Below are 27,838 nucleotides of genomic sequence, written 5' to 3' on the forward strand. Positions count from 1 at the left end.
TGTATCAGCTCTTGCAAAGATGAACATAAATGTACCTGGAGTGTAGATAGTTAGGGTTGGTGGTTTCATAAAAAAGATCGGGGTGGCTAATTCTGCCAAGAATCTGTCCTCTGAAATGAAGTATAGTTATGGAACACAACTGCTGATGTAACAAATTCATGTTGAGACATACAGTACCTTGAAGTCGATCGCTAATTGTTTCAGGACAAATGCTATTGTTGGTTAAGGTGTTAGATTAAGTTATGCTATGTACAATCTCATTAAAATCAGATCCTCAATACACGCTTCACGCCGTTACGCTATGAGAACATTATAAGAGGTGTGCCTCGGAACTGCACTGCAGTCAGTGGTTTCAATGTAAATTTTGGGGATCCAGGACCGTCATTTGTAAACCGTTTCCTCCTATTTTAGTGGAATGCGGGACTGAAGGATTGCGGCTTCTGTGGGTTCCAGGACCATCGGATGTATACATTCTCCTTCTATTTCGGAGGAACGCTAGCTGAAGGACAACGGATACTCCGTGATCCAGGACCATCCTGTTTTCACAATTTTCCTTCTATTTCAGAGAAACGCGTTGCTGGGAGATGACGGCTACTGCACCTTATCCTTCTATTTCAGTGGAACGAGTGCTGGAGGATAAAGGCAACATTGGGATCAAGGGTCATCTGCTGTAAAAATTCTCGTAATATTTCAATGAAACGCGGGGTTTGAGGATGACGGATACTGTGAGATCCAGGACCATTCTATGTGCGCATTTTCTTTCTATGTCAATGGAGCGCGGGGCTGGAGGATGAAAGCTACTTCGTGATCCGGGACCAACGTTTACATGGATTATTGTATTTTACTGTACCGCAGGGCTGGAGAATGACGGCTTCTGTACCTTGCTTTTCTATTTCAGTGGAACGCAGGGATGAATGGTGGCGGATACTGTGGGATCCAGGATCATCCGCGCGGCCGTAACTTCATCTTTTCCTTATGGGACCCACCTCCGGGTGAGGGCGCGATCCGACCCATATACGAGGTATGAGCTGGAATTTGTAAGATTATTTAAATCCTGAGAAAATGCTAAAATAGCAACGAACCAAACACAGCCAAAAATAAAATCGTTCGACCTTGTTCTATGTTTGATAAGCACCGGACATTTTTTCAATTTTCGAGGTAAAATATAAGTATTATTTTAAGTACATGTAATTGAAATAAGCTACTTAGGCCTGTTAAACTTAAGAAGTTTCGAGAATTTGGGACAATATCTGAGCGTATTTTGCATGAATGAAAACAAAAAGAAACTTAACTATTTGTGTTATGTTGTATCGGTCATGTTGTTAAGAAATCTCTTACTCAGTAGTCAAAATCTTGTGGTAAACAAGAGCTGTCACAGTATGTGACGAATGCCCCCGAATGTGACATTGACCTACGAACAAGGTCAGTACATGAAAAGTTGATCTTGCCTTTACGTGTCAAATACATATGGCAAGTTATTTTAAATTGCCTCTGAACATAAAAAAAATACCACCCATACTTGACAACCTACACTGTTATGTCCTTATATTCAGAATTCCCTTGTGAATAAACACTTAGTGTATCTTTCACCTTAGAGGTAGGGACATGGGTCTTGCACACGACACGTTGTCTTCGTATGTGGAACACATGTAGCAAGTGATTTTGAAATCTGTCCATACAAGGGAAAGTTACAGCCCGGACATGACAACCTATACTCTATGTCCTTATATGCAGCACTCCATTGTGAATAAACACTTAAGTGTGACCTTGACCTTTGAGGCAGGGACACGGGTCTTGCACGCGACACGTCGTCTTGGTATGTGGAACACATGTGGCAAGTTATTTTAAAATCTGTCCATACAAGAGAAAGTTACAGCCCGGACACGACAACCTATACTCTATGTGCTTATATGCAGCACTCCATTGTGAATAAACACTAAGTGTGACCTTGACCTTTGAGGTAGGGACACGGGTCTTGCACGCGACACGTCGTCTTGGTATGTGGAACACATGTGGCAAGTTATTTTAAAATCTGTCCATACAAATGAAAGTTACAGCCCGGACACGACAACCTATACTCTATGTCGTTATATGCAGCACTCCATTGTAAATAAACTCTAAGTGTGACCACGACCTTTGAGGTAGGGACACGGGTTTTGCACGCGACACGTCGTCTTGGTATGTGGAACACATTTGGAAAGTTATTTTAAAATCTGTCCATACAAGAGGAAGTTACAGCCCGGACACAACAACCTATACTCTATGTCCTTATATGCAGCACTCCATTGTAAATAAACACTTAAGTGTGACCTTGACCTTTGAGGTAGGGACACGGGTCTTGCACGCGACACGTCGTCTTGGTATGTGGAACACATGTGGCAAGTTATTTTAAAATCTGTCCATACAAGAGAAAGTTACAGCCCGGACACGACAACCTATACTCTATGTCCTTATATGCAGCACTCCATTGTGAATAAACACTAAGTGTGACCTTGACCTTTGAGGTAGGGACAGGGGTCTTGCACGCGACACGTCGTCTTGGTATGTGGAACACATGTGGCAAGTTATTTTAAAATCTGTCCATACAAGGGAAAGTTACAGCCCGGACACGACAACCTGTACTCTATGTCCTTATATGCAGCACTCCATTGTGAATAAACACTAAGTGTGACCTTGACCTTTGAGGTAGGGACGCGGGTTTTGCACGCGACACGTCGTCTTGGTATGTGGTACACATGTGGCAAGTTATTTTAAAATCTGTCTATACAAGAGAAAGTTACAGCCCGGACACGACAACCTATACTCTATGTCCTTATATGCAGCACTCCATTGTGAATAAACACTAAGTGTGACCTTGACCTTTGAGGTAGGGACACGAGTCTTGCACGCCACACGTCGTCTTGGTATGTGGAACACATGTGGCAAGTTATTTTAAAATCTGTCCATACAAGGGAAAGTTACAGAGCCGGACGGACGGACGGACGGTGCGATTTTAATATGCCCACCTTCGGGGGCATAAAAAACGAACCTACAAGTAACGAAATAAACGTACCTTCTGTACTTTTGCGCATTGAAAAGAATCTGACAATTCCTGGGATATTTATGAATATAATAAGCATACAATGTTTATGTAAAGATTATAAATATCTTACATGGCCGAGAGTGTAAGATGCTTTTTCTCCGAACTCAATTAAACAAAATTAAGTAAAAATATATTTTTTGCTGGAACTCTTTTGTGCTTAGTGAAAATAATAGCGTATGGATATGCGTTAATTCGTGGTTGTCATGGATATGCGCGAAGTGATTCAGATTATGTTAAAATAGTCAAATTGGTCTTTAAATAGTTCTAAGGAGAGTGAAGCATTATTTCTTGAAAGGTGCGTGAAAACGGTTTTATTGTGACATTTGAAGCGAGATATAATTAATTAGCATTCTAAATATTTCCACAAGACAAGGTTTCCATGATGCGCTACAGACGACAGTCTTCAACAAGGGAGGTAATTACAATGTGGCGACCATTAAAAAGGAGTTCTATACGGGCATTTTATTTTCGCCCGTGGGAAAGATAAGAATTTCTAGCATGGTTAAATTATTGGATGTACTTATCTGAGGTGGGAGAAATGTTTTTCCTGACAGGGTCCCGTGATGATTTACGACCCGTTCACTTTTAACTGTTTTACTGGCAGAGTCCCGGGACGATCTGCAAGCCGTTTTACTGGCAGGGTACTTGGGCGGTCTGCGAGCCGTTAATTTATAAATGTTTTACTGGCAGGGTTCCGGGACCACCTCCGAGCCGTTCATTTATTAATATTTTACTGGCATGGTCCCTGGGTGATCTGTGAGTCATTCGCTAATAAATGTGTACCTGGCAGAGTTCTTGAAACACTTTTACATGCTTTATTGACAGGGTCCTGGGATGATCTGTGAGCCGTTCAAGTATAAATATTTTAATGACAGGGTCCCGGGACGATCTGCGAGCTGTTCACTTGTGAATGGTTTACTTGCATTGTCTTTGGACGACCTTCCAGCTGTTCACTTATAAATGTTTGACTGGAAGGGTCCTGAAACGATCTGCGAGTCATTTACTTATAAAATTTAATACTTAACTGGCATGGTCCTGCTACGATCTGAGAGCCGTTCACTTAAGATATTTAAATGGAATGGGTCCCGGGACGACCTCCAACGCGTTCACCTATAAACGTTTTACTGGCTGTGTTCTGGGACGATCAGCGAACCGTTCACTTAAAAATGTTGAATAGACAGGGTCCCGGGCCATATGTGAGTCGTTCACTTGTAACTGTTTTACTTGCAGAGTCCTTGGACGATCTGTGAGCAGTTCATTGATAAATGTTTTACTGGCAGAGTTCGGGGACGCCCTCCGTACCGTTCACTAATAAATGCTATTTAGGCAGAGTCCTTTGACGATCTGAGAGTCATTCACATATATTTGTTTTCTTGTCAGGGTCCTGGGACAGTCTGCGAGCCGTTCGGTGGAGAAGGGACGGGAATGAAATCGTGGAACTTCTCACTAGGCTGGGAACCAGATCACTGGTTTACGCTTGTCACGCGCCGCTGGGGTCACGACGACCACTCATACTTCGGCTTCTGGGTGTACAAACACAAAGCGCTGGAGTGGACACATTTTGTCACGCTAGACTACCCCATGCCTAATGTATGCTTTGACACGACGTCCTGCAGCTTCCTTGAGGATTGGCATGGAAACGGTAACGAAGTGAGAAGAGTCCATTTCCAGAACGGCTACAAACGCAATCTTAACGGCGGCTGGATGCCGTTCAATGAGGCCGGCTTCAGTATGGTCCGCGAAGCGTCTAGTCGCACATTTGAGAATAATTTCGACACTGGCGTTCTCGATGGCATGTTCTTTCTTCAGTCAGGCGGAAGTACAAAACCTTCAAAAACAGCCGTCGATAGCGGAACGATCTGTCGAAAGATTACAGCAAAACCGGATATGCGTCCAATATGCTGCTCCCTGACATCCGTCACAGATACGGAAATCACGTGGGAAATACCGGACGGAAGTATCCCTCAGTTTCAATACATCATTTATATTGACGGCGTCATTTACAAACAGGAAGTACACTCTGAACACAGACTGTGTAAGTTTAAAGCGCCACCGACAGATGAGGTCGAACTTATTGTTGAGGATATTTATGGGCACTGTGTGCGCTCTAAGTTTAGGGTTCGAGAGGAGAAACAGCGTACAAAGTTGAGGACAAGAATGGACGTGTACATGCCAAACTAATCTATGCTGGCTAGACATCCTGGTAAATAATACTAACCAATGTGCATTCTTATAGTCTAATACATGTATCTGATATAACGTATTGATTTAACTAGCCCGATGATTTTGATTGCCAGTCATTTGTGTACATATAATATCATGTTGCATTTTTCCTCCTGACCTTTCGGCAGAAACTTAATCGCATGTTCCCGAATCTTGGACTAATGTAACATTCATTGTTCGTTACCCTCGGTCTCATTTTAATCCCTTTTCCCGACCATCTGGCGTATGTTACTTCTTTTGTTCCTGACCCTCGGGCTCATTTTATGTTTTTTGCTTCTAACACTCGTTTACATGTTATATTATTTGCTTCAGACTCTCGAGAATATACAACATTCCTTGTACATGATTCTCAGGTCATGTAACATTCCTTCGTTCTCCATCCTCGGGATCCTGTTACATTTATTGTTTCCGACCGTCGGGATCCTTTCAAAATCCTTGTTTCCGACATTAGGGATTATTTAGCATATCATGTTCCTGGCCCTCGCAATTATATTGGCCCTCGCAAGTATATTGCATATCAAGTTCCTGGCCCTCGCAATTATATTGCATATCATGTTCCTGGCCCTCGCAAGTATATTGCATATCATGTTCCTGGCCCTCGCAATTATATTGCATATCATGTTCTTGGCCCTCGCAATTATATTGCAAATTATGTTCTTATATTGCATAACATGTTCTTGGCCCTGGCAAATATATTGCATATCATGTTCCTGGCCCTCGCAATTATATTGCAAATTATGTTCTTATATTGCATAACCTGTTCTTGGCCCTCGCAATTATATTGCATATCATGTTCCTGGCCCTCGCAATTATATTGCAAATTATGTTCTTATATTGCATAACATGTTCTTGGCCCTCGAAATTATATTGCATATCATGTTCTTGGCCCTCGCAATTATATTGCAAATTATGTTCTTATATTGCATATTATGTTCTTGGCCCTCGAAATTATATTGCATATCATGTTCTTGGCCCTCGCAATTATATTGCAAATTATGTTCTTATATTGCATAACATGTTCTTGGCCCTCGAAATTATATTGCATATCATGTTCTTGGCCCTCGCAATTATATTGCAAATTATGTTCTTATATTGCATAACCTGTTCTTGGCCCTCGCAATTATATTGCATATCATGTTCCTGGCCCTCGCAATTATATTGCAAATTATGTTCTTATATTGCATAACATGTTCTTGGCCCTCGAACTTATATTGCATATCATGTTCTTGGCCCTCGCAATTGTATTGCAAATTATGTTCTTATATTGCATAGCATGTTCTTGACCCTCGAAATTATATTGCATATCATGTTCTTGGCCCTCGCAATTATATTGCAAATCATGTTCTTATATTGCATAACATGTTCTTGGCCCTCGAAATTATATTGCATATCATGTTCCTGGCCCTCGCAATTATATTGCAAATTATGTTCTTATATTGCATATTATGTTCCTGGCCCTCGAAATTATATTGCATATCATGTTCTTGGCCCTCGCAATTATATTGCATATCATGTTCTTGGCCCTGGCAATTATATTGCATATAATGTTCCTGGCCCTCGCAATTATATTGCATATAATGTTCCTGGCCCTCGCAATTATATTGCATATCATGTTCCTGGCCCTCGCAATTATATTGCAAATTATGTTCTTATATTGCATAACATGTTCTTGGCCCTCGAAATTATATTGCATATCATGTTCCTGGCCCTCGCAATTATATTGCATATCATGTTCCTGGCCCTCGCAATTATATTGCATATAATGTTCCTGGCCCTCGCAATTATATTGCAAATTATGTTCTTATATTGCATATCATGTTCTTGGCCCTCGAAATTATATTGCATATCATGTTCCTGGCCCTCGCAATTATATTGCATATCATGTTCCTGGCCCTCGCAATTATATTGCATATAATGTTCCTGGCCATCGGACAAATGTCACATTCCTTGATGATAATTCCCTCGGGCTGATGTTACATTTATTTTTCCGACCCTTGTTATATTACTTGTTCAAGACCATCAGGTTTATGTACCATTTCTTCTTTATTGCCCCGGGCTTATGTTATATACATTGCACCTGACCCTCGGGTTTATGTTGCATATTATTGTTGCATATTATAGTCAGACTTTCGGGCTCCTATTGTATCTCATAGACTCTCAGGGTACATGCCTGAACTTTTGGAGCTTACATAACATTCATAGCTTCCCCTTTCCCACATTGCATTTATTTTTATCGATCCTCAGATACAGACAATGAACTTTTTATTTCATTATTTCGTATACTTTTCTTTGAGATAAAGCTTAAAAGTTCATTTACATTTTCATTAAGTATTATCTAATTCGTCACGTTTTACCTATGTGGCGTCTTCCGTGAAAATCGAGTCCTCTGGAGGTAGTCATATTATATCCAAATAAGAAATTTAACCAATTTATATAATTGTATAAACAACCTACAATTTGTACGACCGAATTAGATGCTCAGTATATTGGAAAGGACAAATTTTCGTCGACGATGTCGCCTATAAATGTATCAGTCTTCGCATACATATAAAAATAAAGATAATACTCTATAATAATTGTGCTTTAAAGGAAAAAAATTATGGAAAATGAATAAAGGATTTCATTAAGAAGAACGAATATTATTATAGCTATTATAGGTTTTGTAGAGTGAAAATTGTTACATATGATCACCGTGAAGATTATATTTTATTAGCGGGCCCTGGAACTATGAGCTACAACCTTGAGCTTGAATTAAACATTATAGATTTATATAGATTTGTGAAATAACTCCTGCCCAACTTTAAGTGTTTTTTTTGTTCTTCAGTTTTTTTGCATTGCCCTATCGACGAATTTGGAGTACAACACTTGAAATAATCATAAATCATCTATTTTACAAAAAAATAATCTTGTATTACTTGTCTGAATAAATTTCAACTGGTATAGCTTAAGTTAGGTTATGCTGGAAAATCCTATTTGACACCCTTATGCACGATGAGTCATGCGCTTTGATGGCATTCATCAATAATGCATTTAAAAGTGTTAAACTAAGTGGGTTCAAATAAGATTTATAGAATATTCTAAATAAACTTTATTTATTTCTTCAAAACCTGTGAAAAAAGTGAAAAAATTCGCGCATCATGACGACTCAAAATTACGCACGGTCTCTTTTTGTGTAGATCAAAGTGTTTGTTTTAACGCCAGGATGTGCACAGAAAAATGATCTGCATTAATAAATATGAGGCATATATTTCTACTCGGATCGGGAAATCCTACCCTCGAGAAAACTACGCAGCCGTTATCTCGACTATCGCAACACTTATATTACTAGTTGAAATGATATACAGTCGAATTCCGTTGGCTCGAACTCGCTTGGCTCCAATTCCTCGTTGACCGATCTCTTTACTCACTGAACGTAAGTTTTCCCGCTTGGCTCGAATTTTCCGAGGCTCGATGTTTTTTCGCCGGTCCAAAGAAGTTCGAGCCATCAGGGTTCGACTGTAAAAGAATATAGTCTTAATTTAAACATTAAGCGGTGAATGTATTTTTGTATTAATAGATATTTTGATAAATTTATCTGTCCCAGCTTTTTTAGGCGAAATATGCCTTTAGAGATTTACACGCATAAATCATGCAAACTACATGAAATGGCTCCAAGAAATACTGATCTCAAAGCAACGTGCAAATTTAGTGCGTGGTGGATAACGCTGCCAAACTCATTGTCCTGATGTGCTTTCTTGATTGAGAGCCATTTGTTTATATTATACCATTTTATATTACTTGATCCTGGCCTTCGGGGCTATATTGAATAATAATAATAATAATAATAATAATAATAATAATAATAATAATAATAATAATATCTTACCCATGGAGATGGCCGGCGGCAGCCATTCGTGTGTCACTTCTCAACTGCTTCGACCCGCGAGTCTGCCACAGATGGACTCTGTAGACTATATGCGGCTAAGCATGATTATCGTTCACTTTGTTATGAGCGGTGTCAAGAAGGCGTTCAGAGCATTGCCCGACTGTTTATCATCTATCATAGGCACGTTAACGTACTCGATTAAACTTTCTTAAAGAAGATGTCCTCTCTTGCACGTATCCATGCTTTGGAATCCCTGCGACGTCATCGTTCAAGGACACTACGTCATCGTCTTGTTTGAAGCTCAATCTTTGACAGGCGGTGGTACCACTGGATGACGGTAAATGATGTTAAACGCATTTTTTTTTCCAAATTGTGCCTTGAACTCATTTGTCATCCTCATAGTCGATGGGAACCGCTTTAGTGCTGTTTTGGAGATCCTTAACATCAGCCTGTTCAATATTTGCGAGCTGTAAGGCTCTAGGCAAGTTGTCGTTCTCGCAGTACGCTTGGAAACTGGCACCAACGAGCTTGACACGTGTGGTGTACCAGAGCACCGCTAGAAAACTTACAACACAAAATATAAGAACTTTACACTTAACATCACGGCGCTACATATTCAATAAATAAAATAATAATTGGAAAACAATCCCAACTATACTAGTAAAACAAATGGGCCGAAATTTCTATACCCCAAGGGTGAAGGTAAAACCGTGTTTATAACACATTTGTTCTATTAGACTATTAGAGGCTTTATACACCTGCCTCGTGAACTGTACGCAATAATCATTTTTCCTAAATTTTATCCAAACTTTATTTGGGAGGGAGTTTAATTAGGCATTGACTGAATGAAATGGGGGAGGGTTAATGAATATGCTTTAACGGTCATCTTCAGCGCCTGCACATTAAGTTGTTTACTGCTGAAAGGAGGACGCCGTCAGTAGAGAAAACGCCGGGAGTGTCGACATTGACATTGATAGTATGTTAACCGTGCGATTCCATCGACTATACCAAACTACGCCTGCGTCCTTTTCTCGGATGTATGTTTGGTTACTTGCTATTAAGATCATGTTAGGCGGATTTAGCCATACTAACCTGTTTAGTATCTCAACCAAAATACAAACCACACCGAACACCCCTGATCTTGAGAATCTTATCACGTACTCTGCTATATAAATTGAGTATATTGACACATGGAAAGCGCGTTATGGCATTATCACAAAAAGCAGAACGATTAGCTTGGGTTGTTCGCACAATGACTCCAATGTCGGGCGCAAAACGTCGCAAGCGATGCCGCAACGCCCCATCTGGCAAGGGTCCATAGTAACAAGAGTTTAGTGGAGCCCATCTCCCGTGCGTAGTTTCAAGCGCTCTGATGTAACCCCTTACACCCATATGTCTAAAAGGAGATAAACATACGAAAATTGATAGAGCAGCCTTTTAATGTATTGTATTTCTAGGCGTACTAAATTGAGTGATGAAAAATAATATTTGGTAGATATGTTATTCCTAAAAGTATTTCATTGCTGTACTATGCCCACTTGATTTAAAGGATGCATGTAATCAATGTACTTCCTAATATTGACCTCAATGCGTATGAATTTCTTGTATCATAATGTCTGTTGCTGGTTAGCCACGTATGGCAAGGTCCGTAGCACGGTCAAAAGCGGGAAATGTGGGACTTGGTTGCTCAATATAAGTTGGGCTGGCCAACACGCATTAGACTCATGTTCAAGACTAAGGTTACTAGTTGTATTTATATTCAGTGACCGGATGTCCGTTATTATGGCTAAAGACGGCCGTTTCTTTTGGCTCTAGAGACAAACACTCCTGCATCGCTAACACCGGAAATGGGAGGGGGGTGGGTGTGCTTCTTCGCGTGGTAGTTCAATGTTACGTCCTTTTTTATTCAATATTAATATGACATTGTTTAAACACCATTAATCATGAGATGACAGTATTGCGATAAGGAGATACACATGCCAAGCTACATTTATTGCCAAGTACATAATTGAAAATGTACTTAATCTGCATGGAGTGGTAAAACATTATGCTTGGTATATGTGTAACTGATATTATTCCACTTGATTCAAAGGATGTATGCAATAAATGAATGCCTAAATTATTTCAATGCACGATGTATATATAAACTTGTATATTGTATGTATCTGACGTCCAGCAACGAAGTTTCGGACACAAATTCTCCTGCATTGTTAACGCTGGGCATGGGAGTCCTTCTTCTCGAGGCGCTTTCAATGCTATCAGTGGGCCATGCTGCATGATTTTGTGCATGCGCAGGGCGACTAATACAGAATAACCGTCGGGGGCGATTGATCCGTCTGTCCCCTGAACTTAATATAACACAAGTTGAGCGACACATCAGCATGGGCTATACATCAACACGAGCTACACATCAACACGGGCTTAACATCAACACGGGATAAACATTAACACGGGCTACACATCAACACGGGCTACACATCATCATGGGCTACACATCAACACGGGCTACACATCAACACGGGCTACACATCATCATGGGCTTCACATCAACATGGGCTACACATCAACATGGGCTACACATAAACATGTGCTTCACATCAACATGGGCTACACATTAACACGGGCTACACATTAACATGGGCTTCACATCAACATGGGCTACACATTAACATGGGCTTCACATCAACATGGGCTACACATTAACATGGGCTTCACATCAACATGGGCTTCACATTAACATGGGCTACACATCAACATGGGCTTCACATCAACATGGGCTACACATCAACACGGGCTACACATCATCATGGGCTACACATCATCATGGGCTACACATCAACATGGGCTTCACATCAACATGGGCTACACATCAACACGGACTGCACATCAACATGGGCTTCACATTAACATGGGCTTCACATCAACATGGGCTACACATCAACATGGGCTTCACATCAACATGGGCTTCACATCAACATGGGCTTCACATTAACATGGGCTACACATCAACATGGGCTTCACATCAACATGGGCTACACATCAACACGGGCTACACATCATCATGGGCTACACATCATCATGGGCTACACATCATCATGGGCTACACATCAACATGGGCTACACATCAACACGGGCTACACATCAACATGGGCTACACATCAACATGGGCTACACATCATCATGGGCTTCACATCATCATGGGCTACACATAAACATGGGCTACACATCAATACGGGCTACACATCATCATGGGCTTCACATCAACATGGGCTACACATTAACACGGGCTACACATCAATACGGGCTACACATCATCATGGGCTTCACATCAACATGGGCTACACATCAACACGGGCTACACATCATCATGGGCTTCACATCATCATGGGCTACACATCAACATGGGCTACACATCAATACGGGCTACACATCATCATGGGCTTCACATCAACATGGGCTTCACATCAACACGGGCTACACATCAACACGGGCTACACATCATCATGGGCTAGACATCATCATGGGCTTCACATCATCATGGGCTACACATCATCATGGGCTTCACATCAACACGGGCTACACATCAACACGGGCTACACATCATCATGGGCTAGACATCATCATGGGCTTCACATCATCATGGGCTACACATCATCATGGGCTTCACATCATCATGGGCTACACATCATCATGGGCTTCACATCAACACGGGCTACACATCAACACGGGCTACACATCATCATGGGCTAGACATCATCATGGGCTACACATCAACATGGGCTTCACATCAACATGGGCTTCACATCAACATGGGCTACACATCAACACGGGCTACATATCATCATGGGCTTCACATCAACATGGGCTACACATTAACACGGGCTACACATCATCATGGGCTTCACATCATCATGGGCTACACATCAACATGGGCTACACATCAATACGGGCTACACATAAACATGGGCTTCACATCAACATGGGCTTCACATCAACATGGGCTACACATCAACACGGGCTACACATCAACACGGGCTACACATTAACACGGGCTGAACATCAACATGGGCTACACATCAACACGGGCTACACATCATCATGGGCTTCACATCATCATGGGCTACACATCAACATGGGCTACACATCAATACGGGCTACACATCATCACGGGCTACACATCAACATGGGCTACACATTAACACGGGCTGCACATCAACATGGGCTTCACATCAACACGGGCTACACATCATCATGGGCTTCACATCATCATGGGCTACACATAAACATGGGCTTCACATCAATACGGGCTACACATCATCATGGGCTTCACATCAACATGGGCTTCACATCAACACGGGCTACACATCAACACGGGCTACACATCATCATGGGCTAGACATCATCATGGGCTACACATCATCATGGGCTTCACATCAACATGGGCTTCACATCATCATGGGCTTCACATCAACATGGGCTTCACATCAACACGGGCTTCACATCATCACGGGCTACACATCAATACGGGCTACACATCATCACGGGCTTCACATCAACATGGGCTTCACATCAACACGGACTGCACATCAACACGGGCTACACATCATCATGGGCTACACATCAACATGGGCTTCACATCAACATGGGCTTCACATCAACACGGGCTACACATCATCATGGGCTTCACATCAACACGGGCTACACATCAACACGGGCTACACATCATCATGGGCTAGACATCATCATGGGCTAGACATCATCATGGGCTACACATCAACACGGGCTACACATCATCATGGGCTACACATCAACATGGGCTTCACATCAACACGGGCTACACATCAACACGGGCTACACATCATCATGGGCTAGACATCATCATGGGCTTCACATCAACATGGGCTACACATCAACACGGGCTACACATCAACACGGGCTACACATCATCATGGGCTAGAACACATCATGGGCTACACATCATCATGGGCTTCACATCAACACGGGCTACACATCATCATGGGCTTCACATCAACATGGGCTACACATCAATACGGGCTAAACAAATGCTACACATCAACACGGGCTAAACATCAATTGAGATAAACATTGACGAGGGCTACAAATGAACCTGGGCTACACATCAACACTGGCTACACATCAACACTGGCTACACATCAACACGGGCTACACATCAACACTGGCTAGTCATTGTTTCTTTCATTATCTTCAGCCGAACATAAATTATTATGTGTTAACCTTATACTACATAAAACAACAACTGTATAGGAGTAGTCTATACCGGGCGAGCATATTTATCGAGTGAAAAGAACGGGGGATTCCCTGTGGATTTATTTTAATTACACACATTAAAAGATACTGACTTCTTGCATTTATCACTTTCACGGATATAAATGTCTTTTGAAAAATCAGATCTCCACCGACCATGTTTTTAATTAATCTATCTGGTACACACATTTTTGATGCTGTGGTCGCACCTCCAGACCTGAACGAATGCAGACCATATTTAGACACTACATGTATCTAATCCTTAACTTTTAAGTTTTTTCCAAAACAAATCCTTGCTCTGGTGTATGACATGTGCTTTCCTTTTCTTAATTTATGCGCTCCCGCTTTCTCAGAATAATGTACATTTCTAAACAAAACAATCGTCTGAATTTTCAGAAAGTTCAGCCAAATCCAAATACATTCGTAAACATTTTACTGGACAAACATCATGATTTGTTTTTGCAATCACTACAACATCCCCCTTTTTATATTGATCGGTTTACGATTGTCTTAACAAAACTTCTATACAGTCCTCTTTAAGCACTTTACTAGAACATCTTAAAGAAACTACCTCGCTAAATCTAAGAAACCCTGAAAAACTGAAAACGGACATAGTTACAAAACTTTTGTTTAACAAACATTAGTCGTTTCCAAAAACTTTAACAATATTAACAATGTCGTGTTTGGTTCTTTTGATATGTGTTTTACCAACTGATCTCGAAATCCCTATTACATTCTTTACTAATGTAGAAAAGCATGGGTCTGCAAAAGAACTCATTTTATGACCGTAAGAAATGCTTATTGACACACACTAATTTCGATTCCGAACAAACACTGTTTTCCATATATGACAAATACAAAGCAACAGTGTAATCGGAGCTTGGAACAGCTTTAAAGTAATATTTATAACACCATTTACAAAACAGCTTAAAATAAGTTTCATAACTTTTGATAGTATTTGCAGATTTTGATTTTTTGACCCAACTTCTTAATATTTTTATTAACGCTGTCAATTAACTACAGAGGCCCCCGCTCCCATATTGGATGCGGCGGAATAGACTAAAACTTCGACTGGGGAATAAGGCGATAACAATCTAACATTAGACTTTTGTAACTTCAAGAGCCAAAATTCCAATTCTTTAATAGACGGACGTTTTTCGGGAATCTATAAGCAAATGTCCCAGACTCTATCAAAATGTACAAAAATATAGGCATTTACCTTACATTGTTCCCCAAAACAAGTTTCATAGGAATGATTTTACCCTCACATTTTGCTAAACACCTCGCTGTTACTGTTCCATAATTTTTCAAGACATACTCAATGTTTGCTAAGCAATCTAACACTGTTCTATCCGGACGGCTAATACAAAATAATGTACTATTCCAAAGAATGACTATTGATTCAATGTGTTGCACTTGAATCTAAACACACTTCATTATTAATGACAAACCCAGCCTTAATTAAACTATTTTGAACAAAAAAAGAATCTGTCAACGTATTTGCTAAGGATTTGTTTGTCCCACATGTATTAGTGCCCCACCCATCGTCTAGGAACATAACAATCTTAATTCCATTCATTCTAAAGTATTTAACTTTTTTTTTTCATTTTTCAATAAATATTTAACCATTCCTCTAAGAACTTTTCTAAATATGAAGGGGGCTGAACTGCAGCCGAAAGTTAAACACCGTAAAACAATGGTATTTCCCCTTTATAAAGAATCAAAAAAAAAAAGTTTGATGCGCAGCAAAAACGTCAATGTGGTGGTAACCTTGACTAAGATCAAACTAAAACCAGTATGAATCTTTCTCAAAGTAGTCCAACCCCGTGTGCCTAGGTAAAACGTTCTTTCCACATCTTTCTTAGATCCAAAATCAATCGTTTTTTGCCTTGCTTATTAATAGCAACGCTCAATAGATTTACTGTATGGGGAAAACGGAGTCTCAAAAATACAATTTTTTTGTAACAACTCATTTACAGCCGTATCAACAAAATCTATATTTTCCTAAGCGGACTTATTATTTTTCGAAATTGAAGGTTCTGGAACATCAACAATTGGTAATTTGTAGCCATTATTAAGAACATCGACAATATCAGATCATGATCATTTGCGCCTATTTGCGTCCAAAAATCAATGTGAAATCTTAATCTACCCTTAACATTTTTAGTGTCTCTAGAACAATCTGGTGTAAAACTCTGTTCCTCGTGCTCAAAGAAGTCTTTATCTAATAAACAGTCAAATGAGTACTTATCATTTATATTCTGGCTTGACTCCTGTCGTTGCTGCTGAGGTCCCTGACTTGTCACCATAGTAGTAATTGGCCCTCCGGTTGACGCCCTCGTTAGCACGGCAATCCCTCCAGAAGTGCCCTCGCTGGCCAAAGGAGAAGCAGATGTCGTTGCCGCTGCTGGTACGCTGTGTACGAAAGGACTGCTGAGCAGGTAATCCCCATGCCGCCGGACCACGTGGCTGCCGCTCACTTCGGGTGGTTGCGCTCGCATTGAAGAAGAACGCTCATAAGAATGATGACCGTCTGCGGAAGGCTTGAATGTTTTAATATTTTTAATAGCCCTTGATTCGGCTTGTCGGAGCCACTTTTCGTCCTCGCTATCTGAACCATGTTTTGGCTGTTCATATTGCTTAACTGTTGCCCAGCCCCCAGGGGAATTATCTGAGCTTCGTCAGGTAAATTATTTTGCATAACACGTTATAAGCCTTCCAGAATATCCGAATTAAATTCGAATTGAATTTGGTTAAATTCAGTTTTTAGTTCAACTGTTTTATTTTGTCTTTGCTACTTTTGGAAGTACACAAATCCTGTTTTAAAGTCTTTACGTTGACAGTCCAAATAAGTTTTAAATAAACTGCACGCTTCAATTGCTGGGTCCCCCGAGGATTTACCCTGAGCACGTGCATCTCCACTCTCTTCGCCGCTTGACATACTACCAGTTTTCTCTTATCTTCTGCCCGGTATAACCTGGAATGACGAACGCATGTGTATACACGGCTTTTATACTAGCCGTTTACTCATGTAAGCTCACTGACCAATAGGTATTTCTAATTGAGAGCTGATGGCGAGGTTAAAGTCGGATAACGGACCTCAAAGTAAGTTCGGCCAATCAAAATATTATTACGTGTTTCGCAAGCATCATAACATTCACATAAAAACAACAGTTTGTTACGGTTTTCGCTTGCTTTTAAATTACGACCAATGTCAAAATCTGTGAAGATTATGGGTACTGTGTTACTCATAAAATCATTATACAATTCGTTATTCTCTCGAATAAGGTCGGCGCGTCGCCTTTACGCCCGGGCGGCTGACCGTCTTCTTTATCATCGGAGTCTAATTCCGCCGCTATGCGGTCCCTACGAACATCTCTATTGTGAAGGACATGTCATGGCGCAGGACTTGGTACAAGCGCTGGGTCTGGTACAGGCGCAAGACGTGGTAAAGGCTCTGGGCCTGGTACACGCGCGAGACCTGGTACAGGCGCACGACGTGGTATAGGCGAGGACCTGGTACAGGCGGGGAACCTGGTACAGGTGCGGGACCTGGTTCAGGCACATGACGTGTTAAATGCGTAGGATCTGGTACAGGCATGGGCCTGGTACTGGGGCAAGACATGGTAAAGGAGAGCCTGGTACACGAACAGGCAGGACCTGATATTTGCGCAGGGCCTAGTATTTGCGCAGGGCCTGGTAAAGGCGCAGGGTCTGGTAACGGCGCAGGGCCTGGTATTTGCGCAGGCCCTGGTAACGGCGCAGGGCCTGGTATTTACGGCGCGGGACCTGAGCACAGGGACTGGTACAGGCGCACGACGTGGTACAGGTTCAACCAGTTCAATTTCTCGTCTGAAAATATGATATTTAGAATATAATAATTATATTGTGCATGATACGCTGCATGAATTTTGCTCGCGTTCAATTAGAGCAGCGCTCGACTTGGTTGTTCCCGGTATGAGCGCAAAATTAGTATCGCCTCTTCTTTAGAGAATCTTAAAAATGTTTTTTTTGCGTTGAAGAATAGTGCCTGTAAAGCAAAAGAATAAACAGATTTGCTTGGCCTTAACAGCATAATATGATTCATACAGGTAAGGTTCAATCGAAATGTAATTTCACGATCATGTTCAGCCAAAGTATTTTTATTAGATGTAAATATTGAAAATAAGGGTTTTGATTTAACAACAAGTTTTAGATAATAAAGTTAAACTAAATTGCATGAACAGAACTCATTACTTACCATTATTCTTTATTTTTCTTTTTATGAAAATATAACACATGTATTTTGTATTGGCTACAGTATTCAAGTACACAAAACTCTCGTGCGATTTGAATACTTATTCGTTATGGTGTATCTTAACGTTCTTAAAGGACCTGTTGACAGATTTGCCCAAACATTTTGTGTTTTACGTCAATGTTGGGAAAGAAAATTAAAAAACAACAACAACAACACATGACCGGAGCGGGCATTTAAACCCGGAACCTTCGAATCTAAATTTGAGAGGGGAGTCTTTAACTTATTCAATAGAAGGGCTTGTCAGATTGAATGGGGTCCGGATCATCGGCCCCACCTTTGGTTCCGCGAAGGGGGTGACTAATCACGGTGTATTTAGGGCGTGACTTACGCATAACCGAGCAGACACTTTCCAATACACTTTTTGAATATATGTTTACTTCTCATGCTCTGCACCAGTACAATTTGTGGTTTGTATATAGACAAATTTCAGAAAATCCCCATAAATCCTAAATATTTTCATCGTCATCCGACATCCAAAGTAGACCTTGCTATACATTAGAAATACCTAGTACCATATATGGCAATAGTCGGAACGACCTTGACCATGACCACTATATTTGGTTATAATCGTAAACACGTTTTATTCCGAGCCAAAATAAATATATACATCAACACGGACTACACATCAACATAGGCTACACTTCAACACTCGCAACACATCAACACGGGCTACACATCAACACGAGCTACATATCAACAGGAGCTACACATCAACACGAGCTACATATCAACAGGAGCTACACATCAACACGGACTGCACATCAACAAAGGCTGCACATCAACACGGGCTACACATCAACACGGGCTACACATCAACACTGACTACACACCAACACGGGCTACACATCAACACGGACTGCACATCAACACTGTCTACACATGATCACGGGCTACACATCAACACTGTCAACAAATGAACACGGGCTACACATCAACACTGTCTACACCTGAGCATGAGCTACACATGATCACGGGCTACACATGAATACGGACTAAACATAAACACGGGCTACACATCCTAAACACGGGATAAGTATCAACACGGGCTGCACATAAACACGGACTACACATAAACACGGATACCACATCATAAACATGGGCTACACATCAACACGGGCTACACATCATGAACACGGGCTGCACATAAACACGGGCTACACATCAACACGGGCTACTAATCAACACGGACTTCACCTGAACACAGGTTACACATTAACACGGGCTACACATCAACACAAGCTACACATCAACACAGGCTACACATCAACAGAGGCTACACATCACCACGAGCTTCACATCAACACGGGCTACACATCAACACTGGCTACACATCAACACGAGCTACACCCCAACACGGGCTACACATCAACACGGGCTACACATCAGCACAGGCTACATATCAACACAGGCTACACCTGAACACTATCTACACATCAACATGGGCTGCACATCAACACGGGCTACACATCAACCCGTTCGACACATGAATAAAGGCTACACACCAACATAGGCTACATGAATATAGGCTGCACGGGTTACACATCAACATGGACTACACATTATCATGGGCGACACATAAACACGGGTGACACATTATATAAGGCTACATTAACACAGGCTACACATCAACAAGGAAGACACATCAATACGGACTACACATTAACAAAGACTACACATCAACATCCGCTCCACATGAATAAAGTCTATTCATCAACACGTGCTACATAACAACACTGACTTCTTATCAACATAGGCTCCACATCAACACCGGCTACATATCAACACGAGCTACACATCAACACGGACTGCACATCAACAACGACTACTCATCAACATCCGCTACACATGGATATAGGCTACTCATCAACACGTGCTACATATCAACATAAGCTACACTTCAGCACTGGCTTAACATCAGCACCATATACACACCAACGCAGGGCTACACATCAATATGAGCTACACATAAACACGGGCTACACATCACCTCGGACTAAATATAAACATGGGATACACATCATCACAGGCTACAGCTACACATCACAGGTTACAGCTACTCATCACAGGCTACAGCTATACATCACAGGCTACAGCTATACATCACAGATAACAGCTACACATCACAGGCTACAGCTACACATTATCACAGTTACAGATACATATATTCACAGGCTACTTATCAACACTTAACACTAAATAGATTTCATTTCCGCAAATAAAATGGGTACGCATCTAAGGTACGCCCCATTCTAACGTGATATTCTGGACCCGCCCCTGTAACCATCAGCAGCCTTAAGCAGATTGTGGATATGTGTAGAAAAGCTTGAGTATATGCAATAACAGCAGATGAGTGTCAGGACTGTACGTTCAATGAACAGCTTTCGTTGCGCATGTACGCTATGCCACCAAACGATGCGGTCGGCATGCAATCCGGGAAGACTTTATTTGGTTTATAAAACGATGCGGTCGGCATGCAATCCGGGAAGACTTTATTTGGTTTATCACATTCAATTCTATCAGAAGGGGGAGAAGAAGAAGCAATTGCTGATTCGATCATGACCCAATGGGAGGAATTTTACGCCGTTATCGGAAATTTTTATTTACATAACTGCGGCCAATACACGTATGTGCGTTGCGTGGACCATAGCAATTACCTTCCCATATAGAATATATAAGGAATTGTAAAACTGAACGTAGATCTACAGGCACAAAGAATGTACAAGATAGCAGACTCACTCATGAACTACGCGTAGGGTTTATTGCTTGATTTTAATACAATCACACGAGTGCGAAACAGTGGCTCCAGCTCTTTTAGGAGCTGTGTATAAAAAAGAGCCAATGACACTTCCGAGCTAGAGCAAAAGAACGGATATCATCATAAAACGTAAGTTTGACTCGTTATTTATCTAATATCACAATTATGAGGGCTTATTTGAGAAATCGGGGAATGCAGTGCCATATAAATATGTTTAATATTCACACGTATTTCGGTTATTTTGTAAACATATTGTTTGTGGAGTTATACAATCGATTATCCGATCAAACAAATGCTTGTTTACAAACAGAAGTAGAAGATTTTCACCAATTTTCAGCTGAATTTTACTGAAGAAGCTTACATTTAAGATAAAACCAGTTTTATCGAGTGCTTTTATTTTGTCGGGAATGAAAAGAACCGCCTGTTTACCGGAATAAGCATGTTTATACTCTTTGTCTGGGTTGAGAAGGAGCCAAAAGCCAGGGAGCTGGAGCCAAAGCGTGGAGGCTGAGCCAATATTCTCGATTACTGTTGACGTCATATAGTTAGTCTAAAATTTATTCTTTGACGTTTATTTATTTTCATATTTTAATTAAAAGTCTGACACACTTATAAATTTGATTGCACTTCATTGAAATGACAATTTGTAATTTTCATACACCATACAATAAAATAGTTTTAAAGTGTTCTTACCCGGCTACACCGGAAATGCCTTACCGGTGTGCGAGCAGGGTTATCAAATCCTACACTAATGCATTCAGAGTAATCGTGGGGCCATATCTCATAACTCTGTAAAGTGAAGTGGGTAAATAAAAAGCATACACCACCGTCCACCCCAGAGCAATTGTGTGATTATCACTGATACGTTCTGCACTGCTATGTTAAAGCTGCACTCCCACAGTTTGAACGTTTTGACAACTTTTTATTTTTTTATCTTGGAACGAGCCAATTTATGCGAAAATACATGTACACCAATCATATAAGATGGCCGACAAAAAAATAAGATCGCAGATTTTTATTTTTAAGTTCAAAAATTCATGTTTTATGCTTGTTTCTTAAACCGTAAGTAACGGTTTTAGCCATAAAACATTAATTTTGGAACGGAAATATGAAAATCTGCGATCTGATCTTTTGTCAGCAGTCTTATATCACTCGCTTGCAGATATTTTCGCAAATATTTGCTCATTCAAAAAAAATAAAAAATAAAAAAATCCGTCTGTTAAGTGTTTTGTGTTTCAAAACTATCAACTTTATACGAAGATAATGGCTACGACTTGAAAATGGATCAAATGGCAAATATGTTTACCATGTTGTGCTTAGCCTTCGTTTCCTAAGGCTGGTAAATACAATTTATTTATTCAATTAACACTTAACACATGTATGTGCAAACAGTAAGACATTTCATTAATTTAAAACAAGCTGCAAGAAACTGAACGATAAGTTTTTTTTATAGCATTCGCTTCAATATGCAGTCAGAAGAGCCGTTCTGACCATTGTCGTCTACCAACGTTTTCATTTTCAATTATAACAAGACTGTTGTTTGTTTTGAGGTTGTGCTTGTTCAGGTTCTTCCACAGTGCATATGGCTTTGACCTAAATGTTTTGGGCCACCCTTATTGGCGAATCTCCTAGTAGAAAGTATATAGGCATCGTCCAACATGTTGAGGGCTACTCACACTGGCGTAGCTCCTTGTAGAAAGTATAGGCATCGACCAACATGTACAGGGTTACTCACACTGGCGTAGCTCCATGTAGAAAGAATAGGCATCGACCAACATGTACAGGGCTACTCACACTGGCGTAGCTCCTTGTAGAAAGTATAGGCATCTTCCAACATGTTGAGGGCAACTCACACTGGCGTAGCTCCTTGTAGAAAGTATAGGCATCTTCCAACATGTTGAGGGCTACTCACACTGGCGTAGCTCCTTGTAGAAAGTATAGGCATCAACCAACATGTTGAGGGCTACTCACACTGGCGTAGTTCCTTGTAGAAAGTATAGGCATCGTCCAACATGTACAGGGTTACTCACACTGGCGTAGCTCCATGTAGAAAGTATAGGCATCGTCCAACATGTTGAGGGCTACTCACACTGGCGTAGCTCCTTGTAGAAAGTATAGGCATCAACTAACATGTTGAGGGCTACTCACACTGGCGTAGCTCCTTGTAGAAAGTATAGGCATCAACCAACATGTTGAGGGCTACTCACACTGGCGTAGTTCCTTGTAGAAAGTATATAGGCATCAACCAACATGTTGAGGGCTACTCACACTGGCGTAGTTCCTTGTAGAAAGTATATAGGCATCGTCCAACATGTTGTGGGCTACTCACACTGGCCTAGCTCCTTGTAGAAAGTATAGATACCTCCTTGTAGAAAGTATAGGCATCGTCCAACATGTACAGGGCTACTCACACTGGCGTAGCTCCTTGTAGAAAGTATAGACATCGTCCAACATGTACAGGGCTACTCACACTGGCGTAGCTCCTTGTAGAAAGTACAGGCTTCGACCAACATGTTCGGGGCTACTCACACTTGCGTAGCTCCACGTAGACACTACAGGCATCGACCAACATGTACAGGGTTACATACACTTGCGTAGCTCCACGCATGAAGTAAAGGAATCGACCAACATGTACGGGGATATTCACACTGGCGAAGCTCCACGTAGAAAGTATAGGCATCGTCCAACATGTTTAGGGCTACTCACACTGGCGTAGCTCCACGAAGAAAGTATAGGCATCGTCCAACATGTACAGGGCTACTCACACTGGCGTAGCTCCATGTAGAAAGTATAGGCATCGTCCAACATGTTTAGGGCTACTCACACTGGCGTAGCTCCATGTAGAAAGTATAGGCATCTTCCAACATGTACAGGATTACTCACACTGGTGTAGCTCCATGTAGAAAGTATAGGCATCTTCCAACATGTACAGGGCTACTCACACTGGCGTAGCTCCATGTAGAAAGTATAGGCATCTTCCAACATGTACAGGATTACTCACACTGGCGTAGCTCCATGTAGAAAGTATAGGCATCTTCCAACATGTACAGGGCTACTCACACTGGCGTAGCTCCATGTAGAAAGTATAGGCATCTTCCAACATGTACAGGGCTACTCACACTGGCGTAGCTCCATGTAGAAAGTATAGGCATCTTCCAACATGTACAGGATTACTCACACTGGCGTAGCTCCATGTAGAAAGTATAGGCATCTTCCAACATGTACAGGGCTACTCACACTGGCGTAGCTCCTTGTAGAAAGTATAGGCATCGTCCAACATGTACAGGATTACTCACACTGGCGTAGCTCCATGTAGAAAGTATAGGCATCGACCAACATGTACAGGGTTACTCACACTGGCGTAGCTCCATGTAGAAAGAATAGGCATCGACCAACATGTACAGGGCTACTCACACTGGCGTAGCTCCATGTAGAAAGAATAGGCATCGACCAACATGTACAGGGTTACTCACACTGGCGCAGCTCCATGTAGAAAGTATAGGCATCGACCAACATGTACAGGGTTACTCACACTGGCGTAGCTCCATGTAGAAAGTATAGGCATCGATCAACATGTACGGGGCTACTCACATAGGCGCCGCATTATGTAGAAAGTATAGGCATCGATCAACATGTACAGGGCTACTCACAAAGGCGTAGCTCCACGTAGGAACTATAAGAACGGACCACCATGTTTAGGGCTACTCACGCTGGCGAAGCTCTACGTAGAAAGTATAGGTATCTACCATCATATTCATGGCTACTCACACTGGCATAAATCCACGTATGCACTATAGGTATCTACCATCATAGTCATGGCTACTCACACTGGAGAGCTCCACATATGAACTTAATTAATCTACCATCATGCCCATGACTGCCCACAATGGCGTAGCTCCACTTAGGGATTATAGGCATTGAAAAACAGGGTTAAGGCGACTCACACTGGCGTAGCTCCACATGAAAATATAGATATCTACCACCATGTCCATGGCTACTCACACTGGTGAGCTCCACGTAGTCACTATAGGCATCTACCATCATGTCTATGGCTACTTACACTGGTGAGCTCCACGTACACACTATAGGCATTTACCATCATGTCCATGGCTACTCACACTGGTGAGCTCCACGTAGACACTATAGGCATCTACCATCATGTCCATGGCTACTTACACTGGTGAGCTCCACGTACACACTATAGGCATTTACCATCATGTCCATGGCTACTTACACTGGTGAGCTCCACGTACACACTATAGGCATCTACCATCATGTCCATGGCTACTCACACTGGTGAGCTCCACGTACACACTATAGGCATTTACCATCATGTCCATGGCTACTCACACTGGTGAGCTCCACGTAGACACTATAGGCATCTACCATCATGTCCATGGTTACTTACACTGGTGATCTCCACGTAGACACTAAAGGCATCTACCATCATGTCCATGGTTACTCACACTGGTAAGCTCCACGTACACACTATAGGCATCTACCATCATGTCCATGGCTACTCACACTGGTGAGCTCCACGTACACACTATAGGCATCTACCATCATGTCCATGGCTACTCACACTGGTGATCTCCACGTAGACACTATAGGAATCTACCATCATGTCCATGGCTACTCAAACTAGTGAGCTCCACGTAGTCACAAAAGATATCTACCATAATAATCATGGCTACTCATACTGGTGAGCTCCACGTACATACTATAGATATCTACCATCATGTCAATGGCTACTTACACTGGTGAGCTCAACGTAGTCACTATAGGCATCTAACATTATATTCATGGCTACTCACACTGGTGAGCTCCACGTAGACACTATAGGCATCTACCATCATATTCATGGCTACTCACACTGGTGAGCTCCACGTAGACACTATAGGTATCTACTATCATATTCATGGCTACTCACACTGGTGAGCTCTGCGTATGTACTCAAGGTATCTGCCATCATGTTCATGACAACTACCACTGGCATAGCTCCACTTAGGAATTATACGCATTGAACATCTTTTTTAATGCTACTCACATTGGCGTTGATCTACATAAGTACTTTATAGTCAAGCCTGTTTTCAGTCTTATGATATTTATCTTACCAAAAAGTTACGCGAATATCAACTTGATAGCTTGATAATAATCGCGAAAATGAAGTGGTTTACAAGAAACAATTCGGGAACGTTTACAGGTTATCTTACAGCAGTTATAAGTCACCTAACTAACTAAATATCTTTGCTGGTTACAAAACTGAAGAGCACTTTCTTAAGCACTGTAGTTTATCAAATGACCAAATATATCTATTTTGGTGACTATGACTGAAGAACACGTTCGAAAGAAATGTTCATAATAACTGATAATTTACCTGTCGACTGGGGACTTTGACTTGGGATCACATTTAAAGGCAATGCACTTCATAAAATGGCCAAATATCTGTTAACTGGTGACTATGATTTGATTCCCGTTTAAACGCACGGTAAGTCAAGTCATACAAATTATATATCAAACTCTAAAATATCAGGATAGGTTTTGTACACTCCGCATGTTTTGGTAGCTTATATGTACAAATGTTTGCACAAATACAATGCAATAAGTTTATGATAAGTTTATGATAATAGTATTATGTAGCGATATTTATATAACTACAGAAACAAGCTAAGTAGCCAAAAATTTAAACATTAACCCCTAACAGGTCATTATGAATCTTACATGTATGGTAGGTGTCAATATAGCTAAAATTGCACATATACGCTTATTGTTAGGCTAAGGATGGGGCCAGATTAAAATCTTCATACTAGTTTCAACGAAAATAGCACACCGCCAGGAAACCCTTGGATACAGTGCTATTGGTCTCCTTGCTCATTTTGAAGGCACCCACAACAGTGTCAGATTATGGGCCAAATTTGCATTAGAAATCGAGTTCATGTTCCTATATCGCATGACCTTCCAAAATACTAGGGTATTCACATGTGCCATCACTATGGCCAGGTCTCGGTTAGACAGTGACATAGGACCTCAAGGCCCCTTGCTTGTTACCACGAGAATATTATTACATTACTGAAATTATGGTGAAACGGAGCTAAAATCACACCACCGCGGTGATATGGTGTAACGGTGTTAACGCACATGTTTAAATCCAAAATATTAATTTAGACAATGTACGAGGAAACAATATTAAATGTCTATTTTACTCTATTATAATGTTGCCTCCGCTAATGTCAACAAATATATCTTATATACTAACTGTAAATTTTAAATATTGCATTTTAACATCTTACACAATTATTCATTATTCTAACAAATGTATTACTATACACG

At 41.2% G+C, this 27,838-nt stretch overlaps 1 protein-coding gene across 1 annotated transcript in view; it reads left to right on the forward strand.

The window, feature by feature from the left end:
* Positions 1 to 7,938, forward strand: part of LOC128211301 (uncharacterized) — a 16,311-nt gene extending 8,373 nt beyond the window's left edge. Inside the window, exons 4-5 of the mRNA XM_052915959.1 lie at positions 899 to 1,021; positions 4,463 to 7,938. Coding sequence (XP_052771919.1) covers positions 899 to 1,021; positions 4,463 to 5,263 — 924 coding nt within the window. The 3' untranslated portion in view covers positions 5,264 to 7,938. The remainder of the gene's footprint in view (positions 1 to 898; positions 1,022 to 4,462) is intronic.
* Positions 7,939 to 27,838: the final 19,900 nt, after the last annotated feature.

The sequence above is a fragment of the Mya arenaria genome, chromosome 12 (genome assembly GCF_026914265.1).
Source record: "Mya arenaria isolate MELC-2E11 chromosome 12, ASM2691426v1".
Classification (NCBI taxonomy): Eukaryota; Metazoa; Mollusca; class Bivalvia; order Myida; family Myidae; genus Mya; species Mya arenaria.